The sequence below is a fragment of the Cariama cristata genome, unplaced genomic scaffold, assembly GCF_000690535.1.
Source record: "Cariama cristata isolate BGI_N322 unplaced genomic scaffold, ASM69053v1 scaffold4623, whole genome shotgun sequence".
In the NCBI taxonomy this organism is placed as follows: Eukaryota; Metazoa; Chordata; class Aves; order Cariamiformes; family Cariamidae; genus Cariama; species Cariama cristata.
This window is the reverse complement of record NW_009608816.1, coordinates 108,844-126,366: the sequence shown is the minus strand read 5'-3', so window position 1 is coordinate 126,366 and position 17,523 is coordinate 108,844. Positions and strand designations below refer to the sequence as shown.

Sequence of the window (17,523 nt, the reverse complement as noted above, 5' to 3'; positions counted from 1 at the left end):
AAAGAGAAATAGGTGTTTTCAGTCTTCGATGCTGGTCAATCCACCATCCCCAGTAAGAGCAGGGTGTTCCCAATACATTGTGTGCTTGCCGTGATTTTTTTCCTGTACTACACAGGCATGGGGAACATTCCTACATGCGTCTCCCGTGTTACAATTGCCACCAATGCTCTTGAGCTAATTAAATCTGAGAAGGCCAGTGTTAGGAAATAGAAATTCTTTCCCAAAGCAATTGATTGTATAGGCTTATTCAACGCATTTCAAATGTCCGTTCATTTGATTAGTAACATGAAATGGACTGTTGCTGCATCATCAATGGCTCTCAAATGTGGTATTTTAAAGCACAGGAATTGTACTGAAATTATTCTATAACATCTCAGTTTCTTTTTTAGGGCCATTTGTTAGCATTGAAAACAGTTATCTATTAGGATTTAGTTCTTTTCTCATATTCAGGCTTCAAACAACTACTTCTAATCTTGACACGTGAACGTAAGTGCAATCCAGTTGCTTATGACGAAGGCTGTAAAATGACCTGATGATCTCATTGCCAGCTATTAGTCCACACAAAAAAGTGGTTGTCATAGCTGAAGTTAAGGGCACCACCACTAGCCATATCTTCAGGAATCTTATTTAAGGATCTGAAGAATTTAACTGTATCTGCATTTTTGCACCTATCTTCAACCACGAAACAGAGATATTTGAAGAGCGTTATTGCATGGTTCCCAACTCACCCTGAAAAACTGTGGGAGCTAGCTCCTAGCCATTATTGTTTCCTTTAAAAATCTTACTCAATAACTTTAAGGCATAGTGATGAAGCAACTGTTCGTTGCAGGTTTCTTGGCTATGCTTGTTCTATGAATAAAATGTCCTATTCATGAGTACAAAAAGAATGTGAAAATATTTAAAATAAGTGAATTGAACAAACTGAAATTATCAAAGTCAAACCTCAGAATAGGCTGAGGGTGGGATATAGATAAGAGCTGGAATTGAACTCAACAGAAGATTTGTTTTCTTTTTTCAGCTACTTCATGGCTTTGCAGGAGAGGCATTGAGCAAGTTTAACACAGAAGAAATTTCCCTGGCTTTGAAAGCCCTTGGGAATGTAGGACAGCCAGCCAGCATCAAGCACATCAAGAAATTTTTGCCAGGATATGCAGCTGGTGCCTCAGATTTGCCACTCAAGGTCCATGCGACCGCTGTGATGGCCCTGAAAAATATAGGCATGAAAGACCCGAAAATGGTAAGGAAACAAAGCTGCCTCCTTTGCACTTACGATAATCTAACACAAGGTTGCTAATTGATGATGGATGATGAGAGGAAAGCAGATCTTTTTTTTTCAAATATAGCTGTGGGTTTTTTTAATACTTAGCCATTCCTTAGTTGGCATGTCTTATTCCTTTTGACATTAACCTCTAGTATTTCAGACTGCAACAAAAATCCCATTAAAAGGATGTATTCATTACCCTGTTGTTGAAGACAAATCAGTGTTTCCATTGCAAACATTTATTTTCCAAGGACATTAGACAGAAAGCGAATTTATTGACCAAAATGTGTTTAGTGCTACTTCAACTTTGGTATGTGAGAGAACCACAAAACAAGGTTTTCAGAGAATTGACATTTAATACTGAGTGTCACATCTAATCGTAATTCAAGACCAGATCTTATTGTAAATAGATACTAGAGGTTTGCATCCTAATTACAAATTTACAGACATTGTGTGGGTTTCAGTCATAAACAGAACATTTACTAAATGTGACTTTTGTCCCTGAACGAGATGATTAGATATCACATACAATGGTTACACAGGCATACTCTCATTCACCACAGACATCACTTTACAGTCATTTTCACCTTAATCTGCTTTTAAAAGGAAACCTTGCATTTTCAAGATTTTTTTTTTCCTGATATTGAAATTTTTTGGTTTATATAAATCTATTCTTAGGATAAAAAGTAAAATAAAAGCTTTCATTAACTATTCTCCTACTAATCTGTATCAGTTTTTCCATTATACTCATTTTTTGCGTATGACTCCCATTTTGAGTGCACATATTGATCCACAGACAATAGTGTGCCAGGGTATGCTTTTAAGCAAAAGAATAAAGAAACAATTTACTACAACGCAGGAGGTAGATGGGGAAAAGCAGGGGGAGAGGAGAGAATAGCAAGGGTAGAAGTTAGGGTATTTGCTGAAGAAAAAAGCCAATTTGGTGTTTGAAAACAATGCTGTGTCTCTGATTGCCCTTTGGTCTGGCTTTCCACAGGTGACCTAGACCACTGTTTAGTTCCATTTTCTATGCATTTTCTTTGGAGAATATTGATCTGGAGCAAGTTAATGACTGTGACTGGATTTTTCATTGTTCAAAAACCGGTTTAATGCCTGGTTTGCAGCTAGCTACACACCCATATTTGCATTAAACAGACTCAATACATGGTCTGTCTTTTTTATTGTTTTAATTTGAAAAGGGAGTTACATTTAGAAAGAGGCTACTGCATCCTTGTCACCACTTTTACCTTGGTATTTGATAATCAACATATATAAATTAATAAAACTAATCAGGGTGTTTCCAAAGTTTGTTGAACTTTTAAGGATCAGAGTTCTCATTAGAGGGAGTAGATGTATGCTGTCCAAGGCAGGACAGGACTGTGCAGAGAGGCTGCCAGAGCAACGTTACACCATCCACATCCACTCTGAAGTTGGAGTCAAAGGCTTCAGTGCAGCTCGTGGAAACTGCAAAGGTTCCAGTACAAAATTAGCCTTGATACTGAATATTGCTGAGGTCAAACACATTGGTCACAAGTAGTACTGTGGAAATTACATTTGTTGCATAAACTTTTGGTTTTAAGCTGTCTACATGGTATATAGATTCTGGTAGTAAACTGATTTTTATTCATTTCACTTTCATTCTATTATTTAGCAGAAAGGACCACAGGAGATCAAATTATTAGAAATAAGGCATACCTTTATGGGTGGGGTTAAGTGATCACTGAAACCACTTCTCAGATATGTAATGGATCTATGAAATCTCTTTTACCTAGAGTGGTTATGCTACAACTATATTTTGCTGTAGCTCAAAAATAGGTAATAGACTTGATGTAGAAGTTATCCAGTGACATTCCTTGGCTTTGATTGTGTAGGAAGTCAGACTACATTACCATAATGCCCCTTCCAGCCCTCAGACTATGAAACCAGGAACACTGTTGCCATAATAATTAATACAAATTTTTACTGCACTAGTGATGAAGAGATCGTTCACCAATGATGAATGGTTATTAGCAAAATGTTCAAACATACCGTAAATTTGAATGTAACTATTATTTTCAGGTCCAGGGTATTACCCTTGAGATTTTTCTGAATGACAAAATTCATCCTCGGGTCCGAATGTTAGCTGCAGTGGTTTTGCTTGAAACCAAGCCAGGTCTTCCAATACTGATGACATTAGCTGATGCTGTGCTGAAGGAACCTAGCATGCAAGTGGCAAGTTTCATCTACTCTTACCTGAGGGCCCTGGGTAGAAGCACAGCTCCAGATCTTCAAGTGATGTAAGGAAAATCTGGATCCCTTCCCTAGATGAAAACTTGTTGCAAATTAATTGAGGTGTTAACGTGCTCACGGAATTTTTTCAGGGCTTCTGCCTGCAGAATGGCTATCAGAATATTAAGTCCCAAATTCGACAGATCTGGATATCAGTTCAGCAAGGTTTTCCGCTTCAGTATGTTTAAAGGTAAGAGTCAGAAGATTTTGTAGAGAAATATATACAGGTCAATGTCTGAAAAACATTGTACAGTATAAGAATTCAATTCTCCTAGCCAGCTGGTTAGGTGCATGTTGTTCCTCCATATTCTCCTATGTTCAGTGAAAAAAAAAATATATCTCAGGCTCTCCATTCGGAGATTGTTTAGGTCCCTATGTGTTTTGCATTGTACACTGCCAGCATGAAATTACGAGAGGGCTTGTGGGACTTTAACCCTCCATTTTCATTAGCCAGTGAGGCACATGCTTCTGTATCAAATGCCGTAGTCTCGGTGGTGATTAACGATTTCATATCGTTGTTCAGCACTGAACAAACAGAAGGGACCTAAATTACTGCTGAAGTGGGTTAACTTGTGCCAATGCTGAACACCTACAACTCTTGCTGAATTCAAATGTGATGCTAAATACTCTTCACTCCAACAGTAGTGCCCAGTGAAATAGCAAATACTGAAGACATTCAGATGTGACAGTTCATCACACCCATGAGCAGCTAACTCAGGCTTATTGTCTAAAGTTTTTTCTTGCATCTTCCTACCGGGATTCTTTACTGGAATGAGCCGATCCACACATGGGATCTGGAGACTGACCAGTTACATCAATGGGAATTGCATATAAAAATGTAGTCAAAGTGGGGAGGACCAGATTAGAAGACAGCTCTTGCCGGGCCAAATTGTAGCTATTTCTACTTTCCATGTATGCTATTTTTCTCAGTAGAGATTTTTTAAGCAGCTCCCCTATCTAAATGACTATGACAGCCTCAGTGATTTGGCATATGCAGCTGGCAGACCAGGAAGATTGCATCTACAAACAGTCACCTTACACACGCTGTTTATCTAGGAGGACTTGGATGTTTTTAGCACTTAGCACTGGTATACGTAAAGATTCTTTTCAAAATAATCAATAGAAAAAGGGACTCTGAAACATCTGAAATCCACAGTGCTAAGTGTACAAGTACTTTTGCCTTCTTTTTGGAGGAGGGTGGAGTGCTTTGAAAGACTTTTATAGATCTTATTGTTGCCCTGTCCCTGTTTCATGGTTTTTACATAACTATTTAATCTGCTCTATAACAAAAATAAATCTAATACATACCACAACAACCACAGTAATATACGGTACACATGCTTGCTGCCTCAGAGATGAAGACAGAGAGTGCCCAAAGAAATACAGTCACTAATATGCATTGTGTGAACTTTTGTACCATTTAAAATGCATTCGGGGAGAGATGCATTTTCCAGTAATAGGCAGATACATGCTTCTAGTTTTAGGTACTCATTTTCTCCTCTTATTTTTGCTTTTAAAATGAAGCTATCTCTATTTTCACCCAGTGAGAAAGAAGAGTGCAGTATGCATGAGGGTAGTTGGCAGAGGGCTATGTGAAATGGATTACTTTGTTCTGGCTGCAACCTGGAAATGCAGTACATCAGTGAATTAGTGTTACTTCTTGGCGAAGACCAGTGTCAGAAATTTGGTTAACGTGCATATGTAATATTTAAACCTCTCATCATGAAGAATAAGGAACAAGGTCCTTTTCTCACACATGCTAATCTTAGGCTTGGATAATTCACTTAGCTAAATGAAGTCAATCCTCTATTATACTGGTGTGGGAGAAGGATCCATCCTCCAGCTTTCTGATTTGATTTGTCACCACTAGCCACAGGTGAAATGTGTTTCAGTGAGTCCATTCTGGAGGAGTTACCATAGTGACGGCTGTAATGTAGTACCTATTTCCATGTTAAAAACAAAAATGTGCCCCCAGCATCACAGATCTTTGTGGTGCTAGATGCTGAATTTTTAATGAGAGACAATAATGTCAGCCGAATCTGTCTCTAATCTGGAATCTGTCATACATGGCCACCACAAATAGTCCTTCATGCTCTACACACTCTACTGAAATCAAAGGGTTGACCTTCTGCTCAGTGTGAGGACTGAGAATCTGACTCTCAATATGCATAGATTCATATAATTAAATGTGTGTACTAAGGCTGATAGGTACCAAAGACTGCACTCTGATCACCAATTTTTCTTTCACTGTTCCTTGGGGCAAGACTTTTAGTCAGATATATACAGGTGCCATCGCACTCTCACAGTGAAGTGGCTACAGTGCATCATCAGACTGTGTCAGTAGGATTTTCCATTGGTGAATATTTTCTTAGAGTATCAGCGCTATGTAATGCCTGAGGTATGGAAAATACCCCTGCTCTCTTCAAGTCAATGAATTCTGTATAATCATTTAATCATTTACGAGCAACACTTCTTATGAAGTATCAGTAAGTACCATGAGTTTTTTTAACTAACAGTTTTCGTGAGTTAGAACACCAAAAAAAAAAGCCTTAACAAATTCACTAAATGTACCATGCCTCATTCTAGTGTCTGGTCCGCGTAACACCTAGGACTGTTCTGGCTAAGCTCATTCAGAGAAAAACTAGTCTTCACATTTCCAAGTCTCAAGTCAGCTTATTAGTAATGCCCCAGTGTAGCATGGCTTTGCTTTTTATTTTCTATAGGAACACCATTAAAATGTGACCTTATGTCATCTCTCCTTGCTCTCTGCTGAAGTTCTCCCCTGATTCCTCTGCCATCAGTGGGGTGGTATAAATACCTGTATTTTGATTGTAGGAGCTGTTACTGAAACGTTTATGTTATAGGTAGATAGTGCCTAGCACTTTGGGTAGCACAGGAGCTTCATACAGCAAAACAGTGAAGGTAATGTAGTGAAATGCCAGTTCATACAGATTTAGTAGACTAAGTGGATTGCTTTTCCAACAGACTATTTCTCAAATACCTGAAAAATTGGAATCAGTCCTGTGAAATTAGAAATCAAGATTAGTCCCACAATCTGATATGAAACAACTTAGCATGAGGAGTAAACGAGGATAAAGGACCATCCAGATCCCTGTCTGCATGCACAGATTCAGAAGAGAGTGGGAAAGTGTTGACTCACAAGTGAGATGTTATCTGAAACACAGAGAGTGGCACTAGAGAAGTAATATGGGCATGAGTATTCATAACGCCCCACATTTGTAAACCAAGCAATAATCTTTTTAACTTTTGGCTAAATAATTTATGAGAATTTAGGCACTCCTTTTCTGGAAAGAGGTCAAAGACTCACTCCCTCTCATAGTGTGTTTGAAAATGTATTTTCTACAATTCATCAATAATTTCTGTACAGGTACTGAAATTATTGAAAATAATAATTGAAAGAATTTCTGTGCAGGTACTGAAATTGTTGGTCTGGATCTTCCAGGGCTCTGCAATTGTCCTGGCTGTACTGGATTTCCAAAGCTGATTTCTGGTCATGCTGGGATTTAATCAGCATATGGGTAGCATGAGGATAGTAGAAAATTAACATAGGGACTCCTAAAATACTTCCCTGTCCTCCAACTAGTGTAGGAAGAGAAGAGAGAGAAGAGCTGGAAGAAAGGAAGCACGACAGGGGTGCCTACATGTCATGTCAGCCTTGTTCCTCTTGAAACCTAAGAGAACTCAGAAAAGCCTTGCTCTGTGCACTGATTATCTGAATCTAAGAACATTATAGATGCTAAATCTAAAGTAGAGAAAATAAATAGATGCAAATTATGTTTGCTTAAAGTTCACTCAATAGTTAACAATTACTTAACAATTAGTGCATCTCATGTAAGGAGTTATAGCATTTGGAACTAGATGTATTAAATCGCCTCTGAGTCATTTGAGAGACAAATCTACAACTCACCATCTGTCCTTATAGGACATCTATATCACTTTCCCTAAACTATTAGCAAAGGATGGCAAATCTGTTTTCATTTCTGATCCCCTTTGTGAAGTTGCCCTAAATAATGTCTCATAAAAGCATTTCATAAGCTGACGTTACAGAATCTAACCGGATGTAAATGATATAGCAGAATCAATTGGAAAAATAGCATAACAACTAGGCATTGAGCAGGGGGCTTGTAATTTTGCCCATTAATAGTTCAAAAATGCAGAATATTCTGTTAGTGGCTGTTTTATAACATCAGTTTTATAGCTGGGTTTTCTGGCTTTTCTCATATCATGCTGTATCAGTTGAATTATGCAATTAGTAAATTGATGCAATCTGTACACTGTGGCTTTAAAAACGAACTGTGCTGTGTTTTACTGCCTATTTCTCTTCAGAGTTCCTTATGAGTGGGCTGGCAGCTAAATACTTGGTACTGAATAATGCAGGCAGTTTAATTCCAACGATGGCAATGTCCCAGCTGCGGACACATTTCCTTGGAAGAGTGACTGATCCCTTGGAGGTAATTGGGTCTACCCACAGTTTACCCTCTCATCCCTTCTTACAACTATCATCCAATTGGCAGTTACACTTTACTTCTTCCCACAGGTGGGAATAGCGGTTGAAGGACTGCAGGAGATGTTTGCTAAAGGTTACTCTCCTGATAGGGACTGGGAGACTGATTATGACTTCAAGAAAATACTGAAAACGGTAAATTCTGGAGGAAAAGAAAAATCTCTGGTGTATTGCTTCCCCAATATTACGGAGAATCAGACTTTCTTCCTCTTCTCATGCAGCTCTCTGACTGGAAGGCATTCCCCAGTGACAAACCTTTTGTGTCGGGCTACTTGAAGATGTTTGGCCAAGAGTTGTTCTTTGGTGAACTTGATAAAAACACCATCCAAAATGCATTGCAGGTATCATTTTGAAAACAGCATCACCGAAACATCAAAAGCTTTAAAATACTGTTTCTTTCACATGTTCTCTTCCTTTTTTAAAATTTTTAATTCAAGAGGGTTTTTTGTCTTTAGTATTAATCAAGGCAAAAAAGGTCAAGCTTTGATCAGGATTAGCTATAATCATTGCTGGCAGACTTTCCCCTGAGGCATAGCTAATGGCACGGATCATGATATTCAAGTTCTGCTTATTTAGACAAGTTGAACTCTGTAATTGTAGGCATGGTATGGACCTGATGAAAAAATCCCTTCGATAAGGAAAATGATCAGTAGCCTTCAAAGTGGTGTAGGGAGGCAGTGGACCAAGACTTTACTGTCGTCTGAGATCCGTTGTATTGTGCCCACCTGCACTGGGTTCCCGACAGAGACCAGCTTCTATTACTCTTCTGTCACAAAAGTGGCAGGAAATGGTAACGTATTTCAAGACCTGAGCAATATAAACATGCTCTCAGGATTGGAGGGGATTTTTAACACTTTTTTTCCTTTCTTTGTACTAGTTCAAGCACAGATTACACCTTCTCCAAAGTCTGATTTCAGATTGACTGAGTTACTAAATGCCAACATTAGACTGCGATCCAAAATGAGTCTAAGGTAAATACTTCTTATAAAATAAAAGAATAATATTTCCAAGTGACAGAGGCCATAAAAATTCAACCACTGTCTGCTCTCTGAACATAATTTTACCCTCATTCTCCCTTTTCAGCATGGCTAAGGAGGTAACCTTTGTAATGGGGATCAACACACACATGATCCAGGCAGGGCTGGAAGCGCACACCAAAATGAATGCTCATGTACCTGTGAATGTTGTTGCCACTGTCCATATGAAGGAAAAAAATATCAAGATTGAAATTCCACCATGCAAAGATGAGACTAACATAATTACTGTAAGGTAAGGCATAGCACTTTCTATCTTTCTATGTAGCAATGCAGAGTCTTTCCAAATAAAACAGAACATTTGCTTAGAGATCTTGTCTTTGACTGATAGCTTAGGTAAGTGGCAATGATTGATGTAGTTTGTTTATTTTAAATGAAGTGACATGTACAAAAGCTTTGCTTGAAAATATATGTTACTTCCTGTGGTCTTCACCTGAAAATCCTCTTTAGGACCATTTCTCAGTTATTGACACCCATAAGCTATTTGAAACACAAATGGCATGAAATTTTTATCCTAATACATGTATTAGGACTGGAGACACTAGGTAAGATATAAGCCAGCTGAATCCTAGCAGTTATAACAGATAACCTATCTATATTTGCATTTGATGCCTTGAAACATACAGGATTTGATGTTTCTTATGTTTTTACCTTGTTTCCCTGTGGCTGCCATTTGGTTTTCTTACATGTTAGGTCTACTTGATTTATTATCAGTGCATGTAATTACAATACACTCTGGAAAACTGTTGTAGCCAGATGCCAAACAAATGAAAACAGATGGAAATACAAGCACAAAGAGAGGGAGGAAACAGAAAGAGTATGTCCAACGAATCAAAGCAGTAGACCAAAGCTTAGAAAACCTTCACAACACACAGATGAAAAAATACTGAGAAAGACAAGCTGAAAATTCAACACAAAGGAAAAAGCATCACTGACAACAGAAATTAGCTATTATACAATCTGCAGAAATGTTAACAAGTTTCTGCTCTAGGAGTACAGCCATAACAAAAAGAGCTCAGTTGCTTGATCCAGCTGCAATTAGCATTCATGGCTGCTGGCCCAGAGAAGCTCTGCAGGTCTCCTCAGTTTAGCCACCAGTTAGCCTAATCATTGTTCTCCCTTGCCCTTCAATGGTCACAGACCATCCTATTAGCCATTTGACTTCACATCCTCCTCCCTAAAATAACTCCTTCACTCCACCAAATGTGATTGTAATCAGACTCTCCGTCCAGAGGAGGGAGGATTTCAGAAATTCATGGGGCAAAAGTTAACTGTGTGTAAGCTGTTGGGGCACCACAGCCCAAAAGTTTTGTGTATTTTCATGTGAAGAACAGGACAGTCTGCTCCCAAGGTCATCAGGAACAGCAGGATGTGTTTTCACTAGCTTTCACTGTTGGAGAGAGTGAGGCAGATGTTAATGAACTCAAGGATGCTGTACTGAAATGAAAATATTGGACGCTCATAGGGAGTTTAGAGCCTCAAGCAGAGCTGCAAGTGTTAGCAGAAAGATCCTCCCTGCAAAGCAAAATAAAAAATATTTTCCTCCTTTAACTTAAGGGGAAATTGAATCAGACACAAAAAGGGTTAAATGCATTGCCAGAAAGCATAAAGCAAGTCAGTATCAGACACAAGGGGTTACAGCGGAGGAGTCCATGAGTTCCAGCCCAAGTCCTGCTCTAGACCCTGCAGCATTATCATTTATAAAGTGAAGTAGTCACTTGGAAATAGCTCTATAGTGCCAAGTATATGAGAAAGCTAAGAGTCACTAGCTAACTTTTAGCACCGTCAGTTTTTCTCCAAAAAGCATTCCTATTCACCGTTATAAAACAAATAGTCAGAGGAAACCATACAGAGCAATGAAACAGCAATGAGTACAAGCGAAGGCAAAGCAATAACTAGCTAATGTAACATTGACCCACATCACTGAGGAGGTCAAAGACCAAGCAAAGTAAAATCTTAAAGGTATGAAGAGAAAAAAGCAGGCATGATAGAGAGAGAAAAGATACATATATTCTATATAGAATGACTCTAAAAATTTTAGTTCAATGTAGACTTTCTCTTCCTTTTGCATAGATCCACCAAAGAATAAAGAACCTATTGAAGTCAATATTTTAGAGATATTCTGACACCTTCCCTTGTTAGCTTTAAATTCCTCATTTAAAGAAATGATTCTAGAAAGCTATTACTGTTTCATTTGTTTCTGAGCTCTATTCAAAATATTTTGGTACTAGGCACTTTGTCTTGATGGTCAGTGGGTTACCTTCTATAGTACCATGTCATTAAAGCTAGTCAGGATGTGATATTACTTTCCCCTTCATCTCTCACATCCAGATGCAGGAAGCAGTCTTCAATAGCATTAAGTTCAGTCATATCCTACACACTGTACAGGTTATAACCTGTCACAGCTGTGGGATTTATATAAATTTTCAGGAGTCGAAGAGAAACTCAAGCGAGCAATTGTAGACTCTAAAGTAAAAAAAATAATGAAAACTTTGGTGATAGAGAGATTGCATTCCCAAGACAAATCAGCACATTATGGACTCAACTTTCTTTCTAGCAAAAAATAATCATACCATGGAGAGAATATATAGCATGTGTTTCAATTCACTCCTATATCAGAGTTAAATTTAATTAGAAATAATTGTTATTTTTAAGGCTTTTTTAACATAATATTTAGTATACTACAGATGGCTACTTAAACATACTTTTAAACAAAATTTACAGGAATAAATAAAAATCAAATAAATTTCAGGGAAAATTAGAGCCCTGTGATTAAAGTATAAATATGGAGAGCTGCCAGAGAATGCACTTTGCAAATATATCACATATTCATAATGACAGGCTATTGAAGTATATACATCATTTTGAATAGAGATTGTATCATAGGGCTTTTTTGCTTGTTTTAACTGTAGGATAAGCAGAAATTACTTCACATGGGCATCTTATTTATAAGATGAATTACAAAATTACAACAGTGTGTATAACATGTATACAGCATGTGTAGCAGAAAATGCAGAAGAGCCAGCGTACATTGTAAGCTCACAAGGCACCACGATGTGTTTGGGAACAAAAAAGGAAAATAACTGGTGCTCCAGGTCTCTGTTTTTGTAACACCTTTGCACCAAGGTCACAAGGATGATGCATAGAAAAGGCAGAAATTTTCATTTCACTGCAGCAGAAAGAGAGCTAAAGATCTGGTTGGAGGATTGTCTTTTGTTTCTCATTCATTTAGATGCAATGTCATACTGTGCTTTAAAACATGGGAAAATAGTTTTCCATTGATTTTTTTTGTTGATGTTGTTTTTGTTTTAAACACACATTGAGCTCTTCTGTCGCCATGTTAGGGATGTATGTAAGGCCACACTCACTGAAACATCAGTGGGCCCAACACAGCTGAATTGCTTGTCCCTTACCCCTGCAGTGAATTTGGCTTATATTATAACACAGCTTCTTCTCTCATCCAAAAAATACACTAATACATATTGGAAAATCTCCTTTTTATTTTTTCTCCCTTGTGTGGGATCAGAGAGAACAGATCCTTTCATACCATAGCTTTAGGCCTTCTTTGTGACTGTTTTTCTTGTTAAAGTACCAGAGCTGGCTCTTGTAGACTATTTTTACTGTGCTGTGTGATTCTGCAGACATTGACATGTGTCACCTGTGATGCAGCTACATTTGTCGGCTCTCTGTGCTCAACAGGGAGGAATCGATCCTCTACTTTCATTAGGTGGCAGGAGTAGACTATTGGCATAAAAAAATACTTAAAAAAATTGGAAAAGAAACCCCAGGGCTTTCTGCTTGGAGACCCAGCCTGCAGTTCAGTGGTCATTTGAATTATTGAATGGGATTAAAATAAAAACCATTTCCCTTTTTGTCTCTTTACTCAGATGAGCCATCTGAAATGCAAGTTGATTTGTGTTTTCTTTTATCCCCTCAGCTTGTTAGGGAGAATATTTTATTTCAGATTCCATTCTTCAAGGTCCTCCTATCACCCAGCGTGGAGCGTTGCTGTCATGTCCTTATCTAAAAAAAGAGAGAGATGGAAAAGAAAACAAAGCCCACAGGTGACACACATTTTATTGAGGTGTTCCACATGAAGAGCAATTGTGTGCTTTACAGTGCACACAGCACGGTAGGAGCCTTCAAGAGGAAGAGAGGGCTATCAAATGAATACAAATTCATCTTTAAAATAGGTTTGATTGGAATTGCTCAGGCTAGTACAGTGTGGACCATATTAAAGTAGAGACCATTTTGCAGACCATCTTTCCATTCACTGTCACAAAGGCCACCTCCACTGGCAGACCACAAAAGCCCCAAGGAAAGCATATCAACTTCATACTTGAGAAACAGCATGTGGGGAATTTTGAGCTGGATGTTAGTGATGATAAACGGCTAATAAGGTAGAGTTTGTACAATGTTAATAGCTGAGGGAAATAGGTTTTCGTCTCTCAAAAGTGTTCGGCATTTAAGATGTTTCTCTGACCCAAGACAAAACTCATAGTTACCACAGCACTGTAACAACTTCTGTGAAGAATGTCGGGTATGGAGCCAGAGGATCGGGATATTTAGCCATGAGAGTCTCAGTCTCATGCTGCACCTTGCATCACACATCGTGGATCCTCACTAATACTCTTAAGAGTCCACAACACTAGAAACTATGTACTGAACACATTTATGTAAATAGGCTCTTAACCTTCCTACACATCTCTCTGTAATAATCTTGTCAAGCTACAGCCAAGCCATGAGTACTAGTGAATTTAAATCAAGCTGGAGACACTTACTTTGGTGATTTCAGCCTCCTTTCTTTAATTCTGCTTTAACAAAAGTTGCATGGGAAACAGTATTCAGTAGCCACCAGTCCCCAGGTTATTTTTTGAAGTTACCGCAGTATTTTCCCAAATACAATGTCAAAGGAAACAAGCCCTGAATTTAGCAGTGAACACACAGAAGATGAGTTTAAAAACTTAAAAGTCCATGAGATCAAAATAGAAGACTCAAAAATTTAATAATGTAATCCACCGCCAGGCTTCTACATAAGTGGACTGTTCTTCGAGGTGTTAGGCATATGGAGATCCCATCAGCTGCAATGTTTTTAACCTGTACTCATGATTCTAAAAGCCTAACTGAGCTATCTGTCCCTGAGATTCGTCCATGTCTTTATTCACTCTTAGCAGTCCTTGAAAATACAACAGGAAAGATGCTGTAAATATCTGTAAAGCAATTTGCAAGGTATGATACTTGTTGCTGAGTACGTGCTAGAGGGTATTATTCAGGTCTTTTCCTTGGCAGTGCTTTATCAATACAGGTTTACTCTAATGTTTACCCTGCAGGTCTAAGACATTTGCTGTTACACGAAATATTGGGGATTTGGCTGCTAGTAAGATGACTCCGGTTCTTCTACCTGAACTAGTGCCTGACATAATGAAGATGCGCTTTGATTCAGATTCTGCATCAGGCAAGACTGATAACATCAGGGTAAATGATGTAGTGTCTGACTATTCTTTTTTGAGGCTTTTAATCAGTGGGAGACCATTTCTTTTCTCCATAGGAAAATGTACAGTTCATCCCTGACCAATGCTGCTTCGCTCAAAATAAGTTGGGTTCAATCTAATAACACAAATAGCCCTATAGTAACATCATTTTAAAATCTGGAGTGTAATACATCAGACTTGCAACGTTTTCAAAAGCAAAAGCATTTTCTTTGGTAATTAATTTTACACTGCCATCTACAGGATAGGCCCACAATCTTTAAAATACTTTGCAACCATTATGTAAGCATCACATTCCTGGAGCAGCCACAAATGTTCCACGAGACACTCCATTGCTCAACTTGTAGAGCCAAATTTAATGCCTATAAACATCCTGATTCAAGGATGGATGACAGTTTGTATGTCAAGTCAAATGACTTCCTGAGCTACAGTTTTTCGTAAAAGCCAGTACAGGCTTTCTATGATGGGCAGCATTGTGAAGGCATCAGTGTGACAATTCATTCAGTGAAAGACTGACAGAGGTGAGGAATACGCTGTCCTTTTCTGGTTTCATTGTTGTCCTGCAACTCTGAAAGGTTTTCAGATAAAATAAGAAACGAACAGAGGGTGAGTACAGCACTTTCCTATGGAGAAGTCAATAGGCAAACGTATTGTCAGTGAGAGCAGTTTCCGATACCCTAGAAAAAGAAAAGTTCTTCCACTTTGTGCCTCTGTGCTGCCTTTCCTGAAAACTCAATACTCCACAGTTATTCTTAAACGAGCAGCAACTGAAAAATGGCACTAACTGGAGCATTTCCCAGTATCATTAGAATTTCCTCTGGAAAGAAAATAGTAGCATTAAAATTCCAGTTTTTCAGTGGGGTTCATACAAGTTTGGAATCTTGTGAGACATGATAAACTGAGTAAAAAATTAATTGCAAACCTGTATTACATTGAAATGAAAGCTTATGATTATGTGTCTTTAGGTATTTGCTTCATTGCTCTAGGAAATCATAATTTTCATTTCATGGATTTGATTCCAATTTTAATTAATTTTAATTTGTTCTTCTGCAAGCATTGCTTAGCACATGCAAATTACGTAGTTTTGAGTGAAAATTTCTAACATCTGATATGTTTTGACCATCTAGTTGATATAGTCTCACAGTCATGTCAAAGCTCTTTTTACACTAGATAGTCTAATCAAGCCATTCAGTTAATAATTTTGTCCAATTGAAAACCAAGTTGTCCCATGTCACAGCCTTGCTGTCTCAAATAATCTGGTTAATTCCTCCTGCAGAATACATGTACTCATAACATGCAAGAATTCCTCTTACTGTTGTCCAGTTTCACTTGACATGTGTATTATCTAATAGGACAGACAATCCGCAGAGGATGTTTCATCAGGAAATTCCTTTTCCTTTGGGCACTCTTCTTCCCAAAAAGAGCCATTTGTTCAGTCAGTGTGCTCCAATGCAAGTACATTTGGGGTTCAAGTGTGCATTGAGAGGAAAAGTGTACATGCAGCATTTATCAAAAACGTGCCTTTATATTACCTTGTTGGAGAGCACACCCTTAGAATGAGCTTCAAGCCAGGTAAATACAACTGTACACAAAAAAAGAAAGTAATGGGTGGGTGGATAGGGGTATGTGTATATACACATATATATTTGTATATGTACATGTATATCTTTTGTATCTTAAGTACCACTAAAACTACCAACCCTGCCAGTATTGGCAACAGACTATGCTAGTAGCAGGAATTCATTTCTCCCCCACTTGTCTGAGCAGCGATTTCCCAACTCTCCCAGCAATGCCACTCAGCATGACCAGCGTCAAGCAGAGCTGATCTGTGCCTGCAGAGCGTGTCTGATGCATCCTGAATCATTGGATTTGGGATGCAAGCACAGAGCAATTGGACATGGGCAACAGATCTGATGCAGTGTCCTGTAGCTACACTCTAAAACTCCAGACTCTTAAAGAGAATTATGGATTAACCCTGCCAAGATTGAGTCCTTAATGTCTTAATCCATGATCATAAGAAGTAAAAGCACAGCAGGCCGCTGCATCTAGGTCTCCTAAGTATCAAGCTAATGGCCTAACCATTGGGCCTTTCTTTACAATTCAAGAGTTGAGCCTCAGCTCCTCTTTGATGCCTAATTTGCTATCCCATAGTGTTATCTAGTTAAGCAATTCAATCCACTTGACTTAAATCTCTGATCACTCTGTTTACTGACTTGAAAAGAATCTAGTATCATGCTAATATTTTAAAGTTTGGTTATTGCCAGTATGTGCTTTAGCTATTACAGAGATTTTTTTAAACAAAGTTGGTCAATACCAAAACCCATCGATAAGCACTTATATTTTAATTTGAGGAGGAATGGCTAAGCAAATTACAGAAAAAAATGTCTTATTCTATCATTCAGTTGCTAATACTAACAGTGATACTTATGGTGATGCAATTTCAGTTTACACAGAGGCACCTATTGAAAAAATGCAAGTCACAATTCAAGCAGGAGACCAAGCTCCTACAAAAATGGTACGTTTAGTAACATTTGAAGATCCAGAGGCACAAGTATCTTCCATCAAGGCAGCAATTAAAAGAGTGAAGAAAATCCTTGATGATACTGATGACCAGGTACTGCTGTAAAAATCCACTTCTAGGAAGACATTACACAAAGCTTAGTTATTTATATTTATTTTACTAAATAGTTTCCTTTGTTTAGATAGTATACAAAAATTGGCAAATAAAGATAGGCTTTTGGATACACAAGTCTTTCTTCAGGTCTTTTCTTTGCATTCATCTCTTCTGCAGGTGAAGGACATTAGAAAGAGCAAGTTGGTTTTGTAGGTTTTTCTGAAAATCTCTTGTGAGGGAGAAATAGCTGTTGTGTGCCCAAAAGGTAGTCTGTTCTTTCCAGCTACTGCTACTGTAGCAAAAATATATGACACCTACCTACACAACTTGCC

The 17,523-nt window shown here is 38.2% G+C and overlaps 1 protein-coding gene across 1 annotated transcript in view; it reads left to right on the top strand.

Moving 5' to 3' along the window:
- The window catches only part of LOC104159394 (vitellogenin-1-like), a 43,277-nt gene that overhangs the window by 11,766 nt on the left and 13,988 nt on the right, over nt 1-17,523 (top strand). The window contains exons 11-22 of the mRNA XM_009697291.1: nt 1,019-1,237; nt 3,320-3,537; nt 3,622-3,719; nt 7,877-8,001; nt 8,088-8,189; nt 8,276-8,395; nt 8,655-8,844; nt 8,932-9,025; nt 9,138-9,323; nt 14,419-14,563; nt 15,930-16,149; nt 17,022-17,191. Coding sequence (XP_009695593.1) covers nt 1,019-1,237; nt 3,320-3,537; nt 3,622-3,719; nt 7,877-8,001; nt 8,088-8,189; nt 8,276-8,395; nt 8,655-8,844; nt 8,932-9,025; nt 9,138-9,323; nt 14,419-14,563; nt 15,930-16,149; nt 17,022-17,191 — 1,887 coding nt within the window. The remainder of the gene's footprint in view (nt 1-1,018; nt 1,238-3,319; nt 3,538-3,621; nt 3,720-7,876; nt 8,002-8,087; nt 8,190-8,275; nt 8,396-8,654; nt 8,845-8,931; nt 9,026-9,137; nt 9,324-14,418; nt 14,564-15,929; nt 16,150-17,021; nt 17,192-17,523) is intronic.